Genomic DNA, 20,219 nt, shown 5'->3' on the forward strand with positions numbered 1-20,219 from the left:
TTATTTGTGGAGTAATATTCAGCTAATATTTTTGTATCTGGTTATATCCATCTGATTCTATCCATATCCATTCGCCGATGACATTGTACAGATTATATTTTATGCATAGGTACTGTTAAAATTAATGGTTTTAGCCTTTAGGTAATTACATGAAAGGTTGAAAATTTACCGTAACCGAACTAGCCACCTATTAAACTGTACAAACTAAAATTTCACATTATTTCAATACAGACATGTATATTTTGTGTTTTAGGTTTATATTCAATCCTGTTAATTAATGCAATAGGAAAACAGACCGGATGAATTGTCCATGTCTAGAAGAATGAATCAGGAAGGTGTACAAGTTTCCAATTTTGGATCTTGTGAGAAATATCACAGTTTAAACTAGATAGGGGAAGAACCTTGTCACCATCATCTTCTATATAATTAACAGTAAATAAAATAATAATGTCACGTAAAAGAGTCTAGTCGACGATCTGATATTAGTTCAGACTAATAAATACCCAATTAAAAAGTGTGCGTTCTCGAATTCAAATCGTTGCTGTTATGTCTGAATAGATGATTATTTGATTAATTTCAATCTTCATACAAATTCAGCCTGCTTGATCAAGTTCAACTAGTCTAAACTCTAAATAGAAGATGTTTTCGACGTGTTTTAGTTAATATTGCTATTTACGTTAAACATAGGAACAGATGGGTTTGGCAAATTATTATTTGTTATGAATGAATGATGGTAAGGTTGGTACGATTGCCACCTGTTCCTTTGATTGCTCTGGCTTAAACTTACACACTAGAATATTCATAACAAACGTCATACATATACACATATTACACACTGAGATCACTTGGAGTTAAGAGTATTTGTTTTTATTTCTGACACATTGCATAGACTTCGGCAGAAAAGGCACGCAAGTTTGTGTATGTAATATAATAATACAATAATATATTTACTATACACATACCAATTACCATATCACACCTATAAGATCATTCAACACCTAGATGCTACAAAACATCCTGTTTTCGTCACACAACAATATTATCAGTTGTGGATTCAACCTACGCACTGCGCCAAGTGACATAAGTAATTACTAATCCACGTTATTTAATTCTTATAATTATAATTTAAATCAGAATAGTTGTATATATTATTTACTTACAGTTATTTTCATATCACATAACATACGGAAAAATAATTTTCTATTGAAGGTGTGAACAATAATTTGAAGGACATATCACATAATGAAGATGACGTGAGAAGGACGTGAGAAAGCATTATGAAGACACAAGATGCACACATAATATAACCTAACAAGTAACATATTATTATCCTATGGCTATATTTCCTCTCATGAATTAAGAAGATTATGTCATCCGCTGTTATTACAATTCAAGATAACGTCAGGTTCACGTGACTATGCAATACTCATCTTCTAATATATAAAAATCAATGCCACTTTTCGTTGTAATTCCATAACTCGAGAACGGCTGAACCGATTTCGATAATTCTTTTTTTATTATATTCCTTGAAGTACGAGGATGGTTCTTATGTAGAGAAAACGTAAACATGTACCACGGGCGAAGCCGGGGCGGACCGCTAGTTTGTTATAAATAACTGTGCGTATAGTTTTGTGGAAATTTGGAATCAATACAGAATAATAAATAAATAAAAAAATGGATTTTTATTTTTTTTAATTACTTACGTAGGTACTGTCTGGTAGTTGTCACAATCCAAAGCCCTAAACTGACAGCGCCCAGCGGTAATGTTTATTTAAAAACTACGGTACTTAATTTCTTAAGTCGTGAAATATTTTTATGTTTTATTTGACAAATGAAATGGGATGGGCGTGTGAATATTTTATTAATTAACCATTAATTGGGTTTAATGAGGGTTGCAGGTACTAGGAAGTTTCAACCAAATTTTATTTATGTTTAAAACTGTTTGAATATTTCAGGTCAAAACACATACACTTCCTCCAACTCTTTCCTCCTACTGTAATTATTGTTCTTTACTTATCAGGCATGTTATTAGGTATATTATTCATTTATTAATCAATCTTAATTGTGTTAAATAAAGTGTCATATTTATGTTAATATTTTCTGTGGATATTGTTATTGTTTTATTTATTTTTTTTGCATTGATCATTCCGTTAGTACTTGTGAAAACAATTTGATTTGTTGCGTCATTCTGACTAGCGCAACGTACTGGTAATTAGCGGTTCCATAAATTTGATTAACAAAAATGATTCTTACAATTATGTATGAAACTTCTGTATGCAGGAAAAGAAGATGATCGTCATTGCCACCTGCATATTATAATTACTTAGCTAAAAGGTATTAAAATTAAGTAACGTTTCAGTTGCAAGTTACTTATTTTTTTCAGATCTAGGATCCCATATTATTCTTAAACATACTTCATTAGTCATTACCTACTGATTTTATTTGTTCTTCATCTTTTCGCTTCTTATGCTCTCATTTTTTTCCATGTTTTATTTTAAAGAATGAATTTGTAAATCTTGACTTCGTATACCTACGAAAGTAATAATTAATCATTGTTTTTAAAATGTCAATCCTAAAGAGAAATCAAAACACCACTAAAAGTTCTAACACTCAGAGGATATAATTATGTACGGTCTATGTTGTTTTTGATATGACCATGAAAATTTAAATTATGGTGTTATTTATTGGAGTATGGTTCCTTTATCTTAGAGTTGTCTTAGATAAAAATATATACTGATAAGTCATTAAATTAAAAACCTCTTATTATAAATAACTAGGTACATGTTCTTACTCATAAAAATATTTCTTGTTCTCATCGAATTTGTTCCAAACAATCTGGGTAAAGCTGAAAATTTCTGTAATTTTTACAGAAATGTTCGAGAGAAATTTTTAACTCGCTGCGAACTTTATAATAAGCGCTTAGTTAGCGGAAGGTAGGTACTTTCCTTATTAGAAAAACGCACAATATTGAACAAAAGTACTTATAAAACTGGTTTAATTGGAAACGATTTGATTCCAAGCGAATGAATTTTGAATTGAATAAATCCATAACTTGCATATCTATAGAAATATCTAGAGTTCAGTTAAAAATTAAATAAAATTGCTGATGACCGTGTCTAAATATCTTTGAATTATTTAATATTATTTCAGGGTTTAGATGTGAAAAACTAATTAACAATTCGCAAATCATGCAGGGTGAAAAATTACACTTAACACAACAGTTAACAATGTTAGATAATTATTAATTTGTGATTTTATTAGTGCAATCATCGTAAAAAATACAATTTAATTGAATTCGCCACACACGCATAAAACACAATCAACAAAGTCATGATAAATAAATACTAAAAGCATTTATGAAACGTAAAGCCCTCAGTTAAAACAACTTCACAAGTGTGGCAAAAGCACTGACAGTCTGAGCTTTACTTGTGGTTATCGGGAAGGGGAACCACTTCTAAAGTTTATAAATACTATACTTATAATATATTTCAAACAACCACTAGACGAGCGAATTAATATCGTATCAAAAAATTGTTCTAATAACATTTGCAAAAATTTACAATTTGAAATCCAATCCGTTTTCATGACAAGATCTAAAGATTTATTCGGTGCAATATTATTACTATTTATCTTAATAATATTTTAATAACGCGCATATTGTATACAATAATTATTTATTTATAAATCTACAATAGCAGCTGCATATTTATCATTTCTTGTGCAATGCGAACTTCCTAAAATAACACGACATTAAACACACTGGTCCTTCGAGGAAAGCAAAAAACGATGAGTAAGTATACATTTATAAAGTATCCTAGTGTTGGCCGAACTTGCTATGATGCTAGTCTTGCGCAGTAGACAGAATTTATATAGTAAATACATATATCCTACGAATTGGGCCAAGAATTATACAACAAGGACAAGGAAGTACCTACCTGCATAGTCTCCCTGCACCCAATTTCGGCTGCTTTAAATTCTACAAGTGTTGTCATTGCATTACAGTTTTGGCTGTGTATCGTGTGGCTAATTAATTCAGTTTGCGAATCTTATCACGTGCTATATTTTCAGTTTATATGATTAGTATTCTCTCTGAAAAACTTCATTGGTTTTATTATTTAAATTTAACGAACATAATATTTCGCATACATTTGACAAAAAGAACATTATAAAATTTTGTATTTAAATCTATGCATTTTTTTTATAAGTAAGTAGATACTATGTGATTTTTTTTTGTAATTACTATGTGAACCAGTTTAATTACCAGTTGCTATTCTTTCTTCGTTGTTGTTCGTTAGTCATGTTCAAGTTCGTCTCTCAAGTCATCAAGTGTCCTTTATTGTATTTATCTATATTATGGTGCCGCTAGTATTTGTAAACTAAGTAGTCACCGATTCTCATAGCAAATATTATTGTATTACGTATTCCTAAAAAACATAGCTTTTTTGAAACATATTCTTGGGATACATTATTATTGCTAATATAATTAATATTAGTTGTATTGCACTGCTCAATATTATTTAGTTACATGAAGTCTGTTTCTGTTAATTAATAGTTTTCAACACGGCCGCGGCCGTCGCGGTCGCTGTCGTTCTCGATAAGTTTGATTTCTGTCCCCCACATTCTATTTTTTATTGGAATTTGTGCTTATCTAGATAATATGCCATTTCAATTCCATGCAAGAAATTGTCAGTAGTTTGTTAATGGTTAAAAACAACATCAACTATAAATATTTTATAAATTATTATCAGATGTTTTCCTAACAACAGACACGGTATAAAATTGGTGCCATTTAAAATGTAGGTATGTGTTAAATTTACCTACCTGTAATCTATGACGTCATGTAATATGTAATTAAACTTTGTTGTTTTTAATATACCTAGTGCGCGTCTTCAAGGCAACATATTATGTGTAGGTAGGTATATGTATAATGTAACTAAACTTGTCTTCATGTTTACGGAACCTTCGTCATCTTTACATTGTTTGTTTTATTTTATCCACATCTAGGTACACCAGCAAAGCTTCATGAAAATTCTTTTAACTGCCTGAAAGAAAACACAAAAAGTTATGACTAACATACTAATTAAAAATTAATAAACGCAAGCTGCCGTTAAAATCAAATTAAACACGCGCTCGCAAACGTTACTTCATGAACAGTGTAAATTGAGCCGCTGTAAGGTAATTGAAAACTTTATACCCAGGTGCTTAGAGTTCGTATTACAAAAAACACGGGTCGCGGTTAATTGGCCAGTATCAGGTAAAGTACGTCTCCGAGAGCATGCATATCGCCATAGATCGGTATTGCGCGCGCAACTCTTGACACATTCGTACAATAATTTACTTTTTTTTTCTTTTTAATAATACAGTGAAGTGCTTACAGTGACAGTTTATCTTGTGCAATTAACATTGGTATTTGGATACTCGATTACGGTAATTATGTTATATAATAGCACACACCTTCCGCGTTTTGTGGGCGTATCATCATATTTTTCAAGGATATTTCAAAGTAACTCGCGGTGATATAATTGACTATTTGTCATGCCTGTTGAGTTGAAACAATAATTATTCTGAAATTACAAAACATTGTTTTCACGGATTAGCCACATCCATGCATCTAAGATTTATAAACATCAAAAATCATCGACTCGGATAACAATCCATTGAAATTCATAACAGTTTTCTTACTTAAGTCCAATATGCTTTTGCAACAATGAGGGTAGTTCGTACTTTTATATTATGGTATCTTAATATACCCAATTTATTCACTAACTTCATTTACAAGCGCTCAATCACAGACGTTATCTTAACCGGTATCTTGATTCTTCTACGATGTTTTGTTGCAAAAAACTTCCTTATTTCCTTTTAAATGCATTGTTTGTTTACATTATTTCGGAGACAAATTTCGGTATCTAACAATAACAAAACTGTTTACATTATGCAAACACCTCGGCTTCAATCGAGCCACCATTTTTTCGCTGCTCTCAAAAACCAAAAAAATCTGTTCCATTAGGTACCTATTCATATTCAAAAACATAAAAATCCTCTTCCGATTCTTCTAAACGCAGAGAACATCAACTATTAAAAAACAAAAGTTTATTTCATACTTCAACAGCCCAGGCAACACAAATGCGAATATCATATCCAGCCCTTTCACAAAACCCGCATCATTTGCAAAGAGCATTCTATTGTCGAAGATCCCACCAGCCGCGGGCAGAAGTAAAACAAGTGCATTTTTGTTTCCATCACAATATCATAAAGAATATAATATATTAGACTTTATTATCTGTGCCAGAGAGCCTGGATTCGATTCTAGTTAAAAAAATCTTAAATCGTATAGGTATAGGCACCAGCGATTTTATAGGTACATGCCTGTACTACAGATAGTATAGGTACCTTTGTATATAGGACAATACCATTTCAATATATGTATTTGACGTGTTATAATAAGAAATTAGGTAATTAGTAGGTACCTTAAATTAAACTGCAAGTGAGGTTCAGAAAACAATTCGAAGATTATAATATTAAGCCCAGTTAAACTGCAGAAGTCCTCCTGAAAACTATACCATAACGAAACATTAATATTCTATTCTTTTGAAACGATTGTTTGTTTATTGCTTAAACCTATTTACATTGTTCGCAACATCAACTAGGTACCAGTCAACACCCTACTGTACTAACAACCTTATCAGTAGCCTAATTATTCAGACTATCAACCACTTATCTCCAGTAAATTGTTCAAATACTTGGATTATTTCTTATATTCAAGTAACTAAGTTTACAACTTATTATCAATTAGTGCATTCGAAATAAAGCAATACATATTAAAATAAATATGGCATAGGTACTACGAACGCAACTAAAGTTTATCGCTAATCAACGGTAACACTAATTAAAAATGAATCATTTTAATCATCGTTTAAACATAAATTAACGGTATAGTTTATTATATTTGATAATGTTTTACATGACTATCTATGCTCCGTCATTATCTCTGAATTTCGCAGAATTTTTATCTAACTTATTGCGCACTAATTTAATTACTATATTAAAATAACTATTACAAAATATGTTTGCTAATTTATAATAATGACGTGACATCATGCCATAATTATTTCCAGTTTTTGTTTTACGGTTACACAATAGATAATACATCTTACATACATTTGTGTAGTACTAGGTATTTGATACTTTTGACGACAATATAAAATGTATTATCACATCGGCTTAGCTTTATTCTGCGGTTTCACCCGCGGACAGAAATTACATAACTACTGACTCAATATTTGAAACTTGTTTTAATATAAAAAGTAGCTCCTTTACAGACTCTTAAACTATTCTCATTTGAAATTTCATCTAAACTTGCAATGTGGCTTAGCCGTGAAAGCGCAACGGGCAAACGCACTTTTCGCATTTACATTAGGTACCTAGTATGGATAGCGTGCAACAGTCAATAACCTCAATGTGTTATCGTTATCAACAATATTAATACAAAAGTGCAAACAAAGCAAACTGTGATTTATTTTGATCACAAACAATAAAACTTAAAATTATCCCAACATGAGAAGACATTTTGTTACGGACATTAGGTACTTGTTCTTAGGCAAATAACGTTACCTTCAACATAACTAATTGTACGTTATAACTTTTATCGCAACCCACATAAGATTCGTCAAGGAGCGGATTGTAAATCGGACAAGCATATTTTTCTGATGTGTACATTGTACACGGTCTATTACACAAACGGCAGAGAATGGGCAGAGATTTGTTTTTTTTTTAGAAGTCTCAAAGGGGTGACAGACGTACGAGTAAGTACGCGAACTTGTGGCTCGACGACCTTTTTCGCTCGTGTGTCACCCCAAGTACGCGTACTTAAAAACCGTCGAGTAAGTTCGTTGACGATCCAACATGTTTGAAATTTTACTCGAAGCCCGCCTTGGCTCGCACGTCTGTCACCGCCGCGAGCCGAGTAAGTACGCGAACTTTAAAACCGCGACTTTAAAGTTCGTACGTCTATCAGCCCTTTTAGGTCTCGTACCATTAACACAAATACATAATATCATTTGACGTCAATTTTTTTTTAAAACCTATCTTCGCACATTTACCTATTTAAAAAAAAATTAAAAAAACGTTTTAATCAATCATCATAAAATATACTTTATAATTATTAATTAGAGTTCTTACAGACGAACGGCAAGTTGTGAGCGACAGAGGCTACTTCAGCGACAAGTGGTGACGACGGTTGCAGTTTGTGCTGACGGCAAACTGCAAGCGTTTGACGTTTGACGGCATCAGTTTTTGCCTGTCGACGGCAGCCGTCGACATATTAACTGCTGCCGCAGACGCGTCGACGACTGACGTCGACGTATTGTGGAGACGGCTGAAGTAGCCTCTGCCGTTCGCAACTTGCCGTTCGTCTGTTAAAACGCTTAAGTTTTGCATTATTTTAAATATATGGTGGACGTTCCATGTACCCGGACTAAGCGGTTCGATTCCACATTCTTTATCCGAACCGCAAGGGACTGGAACATGCTTCCTGAATCTGTGTTCCCCGACGAGTACAATATGGGGGTCTTCAAGCGTAGAGTGAACAGGTACCTTCTAGGGAAGCGCGTACCATCTTAGACCACATCTCAGCTTAACATCAGGCGAGATTGTGGTCAAGCTCTTCCCTATCGTCAATAAAAAAAAAAAAAAAAAAAAAAAAAAATATAATTTATTTCTGTTTCAGAATGATTTGATAACATGTCGTTATCCCACAGCCGCCAACAATTCCTGGCATACGAAACCCATGGTGATCCAAACATTCATTATGGTCGAAAAGGCGGCATATTTATTTCGACGTGCATATGCATTAGTTTTGTAATATGTGCAGTATTGGTAGCTGCACTTGTCGGAATTATAGTATACTACATCACTTATTTTAAGGTAAACAAAACTTGATAAAGAACTTAATTTTTACTTTTTAGCTGGTTGTTTCTTAAGAGTGCTAAATTTCTTATTTCTACGACATCTCAGCTGATAGTACAACTTATTTTAGTTATATATCCGTACCGGTTCTGGTATAGAATAAATGGTGCGAAGGCTCTAGGCATAAGATGCATCTCGCAATACTATAACAGTTTAGATTGTATCTCAATGATCATAATTGTAAATTGCAGAAAAGTAACTTTCATAGATAACTTTCATTTCGTGAAGTTGTATTCACTAATTACTAGAAGTAAAGGATTAAAATATGATAAATAATCTATATATATATAAAAATGAAACCCGTTTTCCTTGGTCATAGCACGTGAACGGATGGCCTGAATTCGATTATTTCTTTTTTAATAAATTCCTTGTAGCAGGTACGAGGATGGTTCTAAATAAATAATGAACGTTAATATGTCGGGCGAAGCCTGGGCGGACCGCTAGTATCTTATAAAAATGATAATATGGATTCCCTCTTCAAAGGGCGCCATTAGAACTTTCGACTCTACCCTCATTGTTAACTACCTACTGTCGGCATTGGGTATACCCTGGTATACCTATATAAAAAAAGCCTTAAGCTACTTGGGAAATATTTGAAATTGATAGACGTGTAGAATGTAGATTATTAATTATACCTCTTTCACAACCTCGAATTAACATTCTTAAATGTTTCATTTTGCCAAACAAATCCCATCTATAAATTTAATGCTCATGCTAAGCATTTAAACATTTACAATTTTCTACTGAATAGTAAACTTATCAATGAACTAAATTATAACATAGCTATTACGTATTTAGCAATACAAAATCACGTTAAAATGGCCTTTGACATGAAGATAAAAAGTTTGCTATGTCAAATTCACATATTTTTTAAAGTCATGTTTGATGTCTACCAATTATGGTACCAACTGTCAAGTGTCAAATTGTCATTCAAAAATCAAAATTCAGTATTGGATTTGTTGTCGTTTTGTCCTGTGGTTTTGTCAACAACGTCTCTTAAAATTAATAATAATACATTGAGATCAATGACCCAGTGAATTCAAAAGTTAATTTCTAAAAATTTATAGAATATTTTGATATATGTATATATATATGAATATGATCTACCGTATTAAGAGATAATGCTCCCATATTATATTTATTTTAATAAATAATTATTTTATTTATTTAATTTACATAACTGTGATACTGCCTTATGATATACATGATGTGGCCAAATATTGTATTTATTATAAGTTTAATTTTGGTGATGGGTTGTAATACTAAAACAGTGAGTATGTAATTTTAAAATTGCCAAACTTTTTAAATTAATTAATATGGTAGTTACTCCTTTCATTACATTACATTTATATGTAATACCTAACAATTACCTAATTAATTTAATTTTTAACAACAATAGGGAAAATAAATACAAATATTTAAATTCAGCTGTACCTAATAATTATTGCTTAATATCTCGTTTATTTGGGAAATTCCATTATTATTGCTTTAAATCTTTCTAATAAAATGGAAATCATTTCATATTCAGAAGACAACTTATACATAATCAAAACATAACATTGTAATATGTTTCAGCCTATCAGGGTAATTTATTTTCAAAATAATATTTTGAATTTCAGATTTCACAAAATTCAGGAGATTTCTGGGATGAAACAGAACCTTTCGGTCAAAGCAATGCCGTGGCAGCTGACTTGAGACTTCCAAAATCAGTACATCCCAGCTTTTATAGATTAAAGATAAAGGCTGATTTAGAAAAATCTAATTTCACTGGGGATGTCTACATAACAATAAAAGCCAATGAAAAAGTCAAAGAAATTATCTTGCACTCAAAGGGCCTTATAATTGACAAGAATGCAACATTGACTGAACAAATATATGAGAATGTACAAACAATACAGTCAAGTAAAGTGAAACGGGAAGTTAATGAAAGCACAACAGAATCTACACCACAAAATGTGACAAGTAATGATGTGACAGACTTTCCACTAAACAGCACTTTAGAACTAGAGCCTTCTACAATATCTCCTGTTAATACTCAAGTAATTCATAGCAACGTAAGAAATATACAAATAACATCAATAACTGAAAACTCAGGTGATAGGCTCATTTTGAAGTTAGCTTCCTCTCTTGTGCCGAACATAGACTACACCCTAAAGCTGTCATTTAAAGGAAATATAAGTGATTCATTAACTGGGTTTTACAAAAGCACCTATAAAGATTCCAATAATGAGATACGGTAAATTATTTTATTTTATAACTAGTGACATTTAATTGAAGATACAATATATTGTGAGTTAATTTAAACTTTTTTCTTACAGACAAATGGCTGTTACTCAATTTGAACCGACCTCCGCCAGAGCTGCATTCCCTTGCTTTGACGAACCTGCATTTAAAGCTAAATTTGAAATCAGTATTGCACATCCACAGAACATGTCTGTACTATCCAACATGAAAATATCTACGGAAGAACCAATGTGAGTAAATATTTCTTAGATAATATAGATATCTCCAGCTTGTTACCTCAAATCCTTGTGAGTTTGAACTAAAAATCAAGCCTAGCCAAAGCATCAAAACTAAAAAGTGACATGTTCATACTTTTAATGATCATACTCATAGGTATAAGATTACAATTTGAAATAAAAAAAAATTAAAATAAGTCTACAAAACTCGAATTCTTATTTTAATATTTTAATATCCGCAACTGATTGCTATGAACGTAAACACAGCGTGTGCCGCTTATCATGACGTATCGTGTTCGTTTATTTCCTTTGACTATAAATACTCCTTGATATTGTTAGCTTCGATAGTTGCAGATATGGGCATTGTTTTATAAATGAATTTTAATATAAGTACATACTGTACCTAATAAATTAACTATTACTGCCTACTGTGATTCTTTTACTGCAATACTAGGTTCGTAAAGATACTTCATAAAGGGATATGAATATGGTCAATGTATTCTCGGATAAAATTTAACTTTGACTATAATATCGCTTTATTTCAGACCAGATGAACCAAACTGGCAATGGACACATTTCGAAAGATCAGTCGACATGTCAACTTATTTAGTTGCGTACGTGATTTGCGACTTCAAATATCTGGAAACAAATTATACAGGAAAGGGTAATGTAACGAAAATCATTAAAATATGGACTCGACCAGCTTTTATATCGAAGGCTAAATATGCTTTGAGTATCACGCCTAAATTGCTGGCCTTTTATGAAGATGTTTTTGGAGTACCGTATGCACTGGATAAGATCGATTTGATCGCGATACCTGACTTTTCCAGTGGTGCAATGGAGAATTGGGGATTGGTTACATTCAGGTAAGTTTTTATTTGTTATTACTAGAAAACAATACTGCTTATGTGAAAACTTTAAATAATATTTGGTGTTCCTTAACATTTTATGTTTTCGTTGCGCTTACTACCTTGACGTTCTTATTTTATTCAACATCCATAAGATTTTACAGTTGATCAATATTTATTACCTTTTTTTTATTCAATTTTAACATTTTACAGAGAAACTACCCTCCTATTTGACGAAGTAGAGGGAGTGCCGGGTGAAAAGCGTGGTGTGGCTATCGATGTAGCGCACGAGTTGGCTCACCAGTGGTTTGGAAACCTCGTTACTATGCAGTGGTGGACCGATCTGTGGCTTAATGAGGGCTTTGCGACCTATGTGGAGTATATTGGAGTTAATCATGTAAGGAAAACTTACATTATTTTTAAATCTATACTAATTACTAATGTTATAAGCTGAAGAGTTGGTTTGGTCGGTTGAACGCCCGAATTAAATGCTTGTTCGATTTGAAATATATTTGTGTTGAATAGTCAATTTAATCAGAAATAACCACTGACGTACAATAAACAACTACTCACAATAACGCTCAAACATTGTCCGAAGCGAAACTCGGCCAACGCATCTATTGGGCAGAGTTTTCTTAGGAGCGTGTACAGCAAACTTTGGACATTGCTGCCGCAAATAGCACCTTGCTAATGTGAATGAATGATTTATACCACGCCGCTCGGACATTTTAAGCGATATTTCAACCGGCGTCAATGCAAATACGTGAATGTGAACTTATCTAGAGTATATTCGTATCTACTTATTTAGAATGAATTTGTATTTTAGATTGAACCAGAATGGAACATGTTTGTCACGTTAACTCGCGAAAAAATGTCACTATTACGTTCCGATGCTTTAAAAAACACCTCCCCAGTGTCGCGCAAAGTTATCGACGCATCGGAAATATCGCAGAAGTTCGACGAAATATCATACACAAAGGGAGCTAATCTTATAAGAATGCTTAATAATACTATTTCTGAAGAACTGTTTCTGAAGGGCTTGGCTATATATTTGGACACTTGGTAAGTAACATAACTGAAATGTTGAGGATTTTGAATGGGATGTCTTAAATTATTATAAATCAACAGGGTTATAACATCGTTATGACTGGTCTAATAAAGTATTTGAACGTATGCAATAGTTACCTTTTGGGGGTTAAATATTCGTACATCGTATTTAAAAAGTTCATTTTAAAATTTTATTGATTTACCAGTTACCACCCCATAATTTCTTGCCCACTCCCTTCCATATGTATCTTGCTATTTTCTTACGTAGAAATGTATGAAATTTACTTTTTAAAAGGAAATACCGTAACGCCGAAGAGAACGACCTGTGGAAGGCAATGTCTCAAGCGACTAGAAACACGGATTCTCTTAAGGATGTGTCCATAGTGTCCTTCATGAATTCCTGGACAAGACAGGCCGGCTACCCACTGGTAAATGTGAAACGGGATTATGCTACTGGAAACGTTGTTTTTGAACAGGTGTGTGATTTAATATTTATGGAATATAAAGATAACGTTGTAAAATGCTTATAAATATTTGAAAATAATTTAGTTATAATTATAAATATTTAAAAATGTTTACACGTAAGAAGTGAAACTTCTTTATGACTTTATTTTTCAAAAAATAATTTACTATTTGCATATATATGCAATTTTACAGAAATACGTCGAATCACGCGTGGTAGGGATAAGAAAAAGATGACGCGTAACGGAAAAATGTCACGCGTAACGAAAAAATGTTACACTAAATTTTTTTCCATCCCCGATAAAGAAGTTTCACTTCAATAATAAAATTCTAAATAATAGAAATAAATTCTTTCACGAGGCGGGATTCGAGAAAGAGATATAATAGAGGCGATCCAGAAGAATATTTGTATCCATTGAAACAAAATTAACTGTACTAATTAAGCAGAAATATTAAGTAATATGCCCTTTTTGCTGTCGCATACTTTATGTATTTGTTTTTATCTTTCAGAACTTTTACTATCGAGAAAATAATTCCAATTCTCTACCGTAAATTGTGTTTTACCTTACAGCAATACTTCTGTAGTAGCCCTACTCCATACAAAAACATGGAGAAACAAATATGGCAGATTCCCATAAGCTACACTACCACTGATATTCCAAATGAACAGTGGTCGTTAACACCTAAACTATGGTTGAAGGATCGAAGTGTCACTGAAAAACTTAATTTGAAAAGTGATCACGCTATTTACGTGAATGTGGGAGCGATTGGTATGTTTTTTTTTTTATATTTTATGAGGTGCCTGGCTAAACGATATTGTGCCTTATTACTAGGTTAATAAATATGAAAATATTTTGTTTATAATCCTGTTAATACTTTTGCGTCCTTCCTAGTGAAAACGAAGAAATATCATATTTTTGCTGTCCAAACTTTGATTTTATAAATTAACTAGCGGTCACATATATCGCAATAAAAAGTAGCCTATGTTCTTTCTCAGGGTCTAATGATTGTCTGTGCCAAATTTCATCAAAATTGGTCCAGTAGTTTATGAACCTATTCATTACAATCGAACAAAGTTTTCCTCTTTATAATATTATTAGTGTAGATACATATATAATAATGACGACCCCATGGCGCAGTCATTAGTAAACCCGATAATTATTGTGCCAGAGGGTCCATTTGCCTCACTACTAGAAATAATAATTTGTGACAAACAATATCTAGTAGATGGATGGATGATTTGGATGTTGATATGTACAATAAGACTGCTCCCTTCGCCACTAGGTGGTATTGCGAGTTATGTCCAGGAATATTTGATAATAAACTTTAACTTTAGTATTATTTTATCATCTTTAAGGCTATTACATGGTAAACTACGACCAAAAGAATTGGGAACTTCTCAGTCAGGCACTCAAAAGTGGTGCCATAGACGATCCTTTAACGAAAGCCCAGCTAATAGACGATTCGTTTAATTTGGCTAAAATAAACCGCCTGGACTATAGTTACGCACTCGGTTTAACCACCTGCGTAATAAATGGGGAGGATTCGAAAATAGTATGGGAAATGCTTATAGAAAATATGTCATTCTTGAAAAATACCCTTAAGTCCACTTCGGGGTATTTGTATTTCCAGGTGAGTATTTTTTTTTTTTTTTAATATCTAGTATTGTCCATTGAAAGCCTTTTCATGTATGTTTTAAGCTATAACCAAACTTCTAATTTTATGTCTTTAGATAAAACAACTTAACAGGCTGAATCCTATCCTAGCCTTCCTACTAATATTATAAATGCGAAAGTTGGGTGTGTGTGTGTTTGTTAATCTTTTACGCAAATACTACTGAATCGATTACAATGAAATTTAGCACACATATAGAGGGTAACTTGAATTAACATATAGGATAGGTTTTATCCCGGAAATCCCATGGGAACGGGAACTATGCGGATTTTTCTTTGAAAACGCGGACGAAGCCGCGGGCGGAGAGCTAGTAAACAATAATAAGGCAAACAATAAACTCTTTAAAGGTATTTAGTTGGTGGTCGGTTAGTTTTGGCTCTTTCTCATAGTACATTTTCTGTTCACTGCTAAATGTCACTGTCCGTTTTTATATATTTTTTTTATTTTTTAAGGACTACATGAAGCTCTTATTAGCGAAACAGTTGGAAAAACTGAATTACGGTCTAACCAAGCCTGCAGATGACAATGAAGCGCTTCTAATAGAGAACCTTGTAATGTGGGAATGTATGATGGAAGGTCCTAGATGTTTGCACTGGGCTAAAGCCGAGTTTCGTAAGTGGATGGCGCAAGAAGACGTTAATAATAATACGTAAGTACTTTCTAAAAGCTCCTTAAATGGAGTGAATGCTTTATTTTATGAAGGTATTGAATTAACAAAATACATAATAAAAAAAGACGTGTGGCACTCGGGACTGCCGCGGCAAAGCTATTGCATAGCATGCCTTCAAGCCACGCCTCCGAGCCCGTCGGAGTGGGAAGCGTGAGGTTTTTCGTTACGGAATTTCTCGATTCGGTCCCCGCGCTCAAGGCCCGCGACAGAAGCTTTGCAATAGCTTAAAAATCTTTTTTTTTTCTGTAAAAAAATCACTACTGCAGCTTGACCGCAGTGGCTGTAGGGTGGTGTAGGTATGTGTGGTGAGGTGGGGACCGGGTTAGAAAGAGCACGAGTTATAAGTTAGAAAGAAACGGAACGGTCGGTACTCTCCCCCTCGCCGCGCACATTCCTAAGGCGCGATACAGCGGTTTCGGTCAAGCTATAAACAGAAAATAAAATTAATAAGTTTGTATCCGTTGTTCTTATTATTGTATATCGTACTGTTCTTTGATTTTTTATATCAATTAAAAAAATGCAGTAAACTGAAAAAAATCACAGACTATTTGTGACTGGAGTCAATAAAATAGATTTTATCCAAGCCTGAAAGTCATTTTAGTCTTTAATTTTGCAATAGAATATTTTTTTTTATACCTACAGTGTTTAAATACATTATGTCACAATATTACTTCACTTCCAGAATACCTAGCTACCTCCGTTCACTAGTGTACAATATGGCCTTAAAATATGGTGGTCGAGAAGAGTTTGACTTCTTATGGAATATATTCCAAAATTCCACCGATCCTACCATTAAGACCCTTATCATGAGTAACCTGCCCAGTACGAGAGAAGCATCGCTTATCACCTTGTGAGTATAGTAATTTATTGTATACCTACTTTTTATTGAATTTCTGTTTTCCTTGATGGACAATGAAACTTAGTTTTCCATAAATAAATAATATAATCATTTTTCTGCACTGTAATATAATCTAATAAATATTTATATATAAATATCACAGAATAATTACACATTTTTACGAATACCTTAAAAAACTGGACAACCTTAACCGTAAATATTATGCCCTATAATCCAATATTTTGCCTAATTTCCCTCGTATTTAATTGTATCAAACGTTATCTTTACAGCTTACTAGAAAAGAGTTTAGCCGACATTCCCAAACAATACGCGCTCCTAGCATGGAATACTGACGCTCCAGAAAGTACCAGACTAGCCCAGAACTTCCTTATAGACAACTTCGATAGAGTCTACCAAGTTTTCAATGACATGGACTCGTTTACGTTCCCGAATATATTGAATTTGTCCTTTGGGTTTATAACGGATACAGATGAACTGGATAAGGTAAAATTTTAAAATTTTTGTAGCTGAAAGTTGGTTTTATAATTCGGGTGGCTTATCGAAAAATATTTTTTACCAATGAGTATTTCAAACTTTTATTTTCGTTTTGATTTTGATACTATAAATATTAGATATTCATCAATAAATCAAAAAAGAAGGAGCGAATGTTTCTGGCTCTCTCATAGTTTTACACCTTTTAATAACGTTTAAAAAATTTAAAGCTATCCGCTTTTGTTTTTCCACAATTATAAATGGACACTTCCTAATTATTTAGGCAATGTCTTTAGCCATAATATATTATAATTATCATATTGTTTGATTACGTTTAGTTGAAGAGATTCGCACTACAACACAAAGAGAAGCTATTGCCGATGTCGCAAACATTACAAAAGATAGTAGACACCGCAAATCTTAGAATTGATTGGATCAAAAAATATTCCCTGGGAATTAATGAATGGTTCAAGAATTATATGCAAGGTAAAAATAATTAATTTTAACAAAAATTTATGCAAGTTCAAATCGCACAAGAAAATATATAAAAACTCTTATTTGCAATTGGAAATATTTTTGTGCTAAAAAAACTTTTTCGAACTTTCCACAAATTTCGAAAAAGTTAAGTCACACTTGTCTCCATTTACAAAAATAAAAAATATCAAATATAATATTGTACAAAATATAGCTTCGGCTTTATTATATCGTCAATTATGTATAGGTATTTAATAAACAATTATTTATTTATAGAATACACACACCAAAATACAACAACGGTCGAACCAGAGTGGACACAGAATATAACGATCAGTATATCAGACAGCAACACTACTGCCTCCAGTCGATAGACAAACTTAGTCCATAGATAATATATGAATTTGTAATGTACTCCATAGATAATAAATCTGTGAAGACTATTGTCTATGTATTTAACATTTGTGATATTTTTTACTCTATGGATAATGTATGTAATGTAAATAAAAGATGAAATCTTATTTATAAATAAAGTTGTTTACGATTAAAAATTAATAACTACATTATCTGTGGAGTATGTCGTAAATGTATTTAATTTATATAGTCTGTAATATATTGATTGGCTCCCCACCCTTAATATTATAAGATGTATAATTTAAGTATAAAAGACAAAATCGCCTCTTCGCGATACCTACTTACCTAAATACATCTAAAATCTAATCATTCTCATGCTTTGAATCTCTACACTTTAAAATAGTTCAATATTAACTATGGATCATCATGTTATTAATCTTTTTCTTATTTTTCTACATATTTTTTCACATTCTCAGGTTAACTCTATGTTATATGAATGTGTAACATAACCTGATGAATAAATAGTGATATTATAGAATACAAATCAATAAAATTTATTTATAAACTTTTTTCAACCATACTCATGATAGATCTTATGTTTTTTGATCTGTTGTGTAGCTGTGGTAAAGGTATTTCTGAAAGTGTAATGTAAAGGCCTATTCAAACTACAGCGGTATCTGCTACCGCCGTGGGTAGCGGTATCCGGATGGGCATGCGATTAAATCTCTTACGTAGTATATTATAGGGACTCTTATCGCGTACCTATCCGAGTACGGTAGCGAACAGAGGGCGGTAGTGGATACCGCTGTAGTTTGAATAGGCCTTAAAATGAAGAACGCTAGTGTGCGGTCATGTGTATAAAGTATTATTCTTAATATTTATTATATGAGTTACCTAAAGATGATTCAATTATGCTTTGTTGCATTTAAACACAAATATGTTAGCCGTCCCATAAACCAAAGTAATGTTCAAAAACGTAGATTAAAAGAGTATTTAACATTTAAGTATATTATGTAGGATTAAATTGTATTAATTCATAATAAATGATTTTTATAAGTAATTCTTTTCTTGTTTTTGCATAGGTACATTTATTTTTGCAGTCCAATGGTTTAGGAACAAAACTAACTATTTATTCAAACAAATATTGTTCCGAATACTTTTTATGGATTGCGTTAAATTTTTCCTACAAAATGCTATTTATTATAAGAAGTACAACATTGGACTAAAGCACTAAAATCAATTGATTAATGAAAATATTTTTTTTTATGATTTTATATGATACCGAATGCCGATAATTCGATTACACGACTCGAATTTAGTCATAAATTCTATTCATGTATGATAATTATAATATCGCCTAAGTTGATAAATGTGTTCTAATAAAAAATGAAACTACAGTAAAATTGTTTTATTGATACAAAAATCGTTTTTATGAATTGTAAACTCCTCTGTACTTTATTATTGAATTTAATTCAAATTTAATTTGTTAAAACAACTATAATTTGAGCTCCTTTCACGCGTTATTTATCTATTTTGAGTACGAATATGACTGATGACCTTTATTCATTGCCCTGACACCCTTGACTCTAACTAACTAGTTACTACAAGGGCGGGTGCTAAGGCAAAAATTTTCACAAATGAAATTCCTTGCAATACGTACATTACTAATTTTTCTTATCCGTTAAAATTATATTTAAAATCAAAACATAAATATAAAAAAAGGATACAACCAATTTAAGTATAGGTTTAAGCAAATAATAATGAGTGAAGATGAAATACTTAATAATCGAAATCAACTTCATTCTTTTTATGAAAATTATGCATTTATTATTAATCGGTACGTTTTTAAACTTAGAACATTATAATTTTGAATAGACTAGTTTTTGTATCTATAGTACGGAACCATTAGCCACGTAATATCCATCATGGCGTGTCTA

At 32.2% G+C, this 20,219-nt stretch overlaps 1 protein-coding gene across 2 annotated transcripts; it reads left to right on the top strand.

Annotated features, from left to right (window-relative positions):
- Positions 1-5,286: 5,286 nt before the first annotated feature.
- On the top strand, positions 5,287-19,679 carry LOC123693042 (aminopeptidase N-like). Of its 2 annotated transcripts, XM_045637946.1 has the most exons (15): positions 5,287-5,427; positions 8,726-8,922; positions 10,584-11,200; positions 11,283-11,438; positions 11,969-12,289; positions 12,485-12,668; positions 13,098-13,333; positions 13,614-13,794; positions 14,352-14,550; positions 15,138-15,412; positions 15,907-16,103; positions 16,807-16,974; positions 17,253-17,466; positions 17,793-17,940; positions 18,205-19,679. In XM_045637946.1, the coding sequence occupies exons 2-15, from the start codon at positions 8,740-8,742 to the stop codon at positions 18,300-18,302; spliced, it is 3,177 nt and encodes a 1,058-aa protein (XP_045493902.1). In that variant the 5' UTR covers positions 5,287-5,427; positions 8,726-8,739; the 3' UTR covers positions 18,303-19,679. The 2 variants fall into 2 exon arrangements, with proteins under 2 accessions (XP_045493902.1, XP_045493903.1); XM_045637947.1 differs by lacking the exons at positions 5,287-5,427; positions 8,726-8,922 and adding an exon at positions 10,107-10,234.
- Positions 19,680-20,219: the final 540 nt, after the last annotated feature.

The sequence above is a fragment of the Colias croceus genome, chromosome 7, assembly GCF_905220415.1.
Source record: "Colias croceus chromosome 7, ilColCroc2.1".
Taxonomy (NCBI): domain Eukaryota; kingdom Metazoa; phylum Arthropoda; class Insecta; order Lepidoptera; family Pieridae; genus Colias; species Colias croceus.

Excerpts from the sequence above, each read along its gene's own strand:
- LOC123693042 (XM_045637946.1), top strand. The coding sequence starts at position 8,740 with ATGTCGTTATCCCACAGCCGCCAACAATTCCTGGCATACGAAACCCAT. Across the intron at positions 11,439-11,968 it reads ATATCTACGGAAGAACCAAT|ACCAGATGAACCAAACTGGC; the intron begins GTGAGTAAATAT and ends GCTTTATTTCAG. Across the intron at positions 12,290-12,484 it reads TGGGGATTGGTTACATTCAG|AGAAACTACCCTCCTATTTG; the intron begins GTAAGTTTTTAT and ends AACATTTTACAG.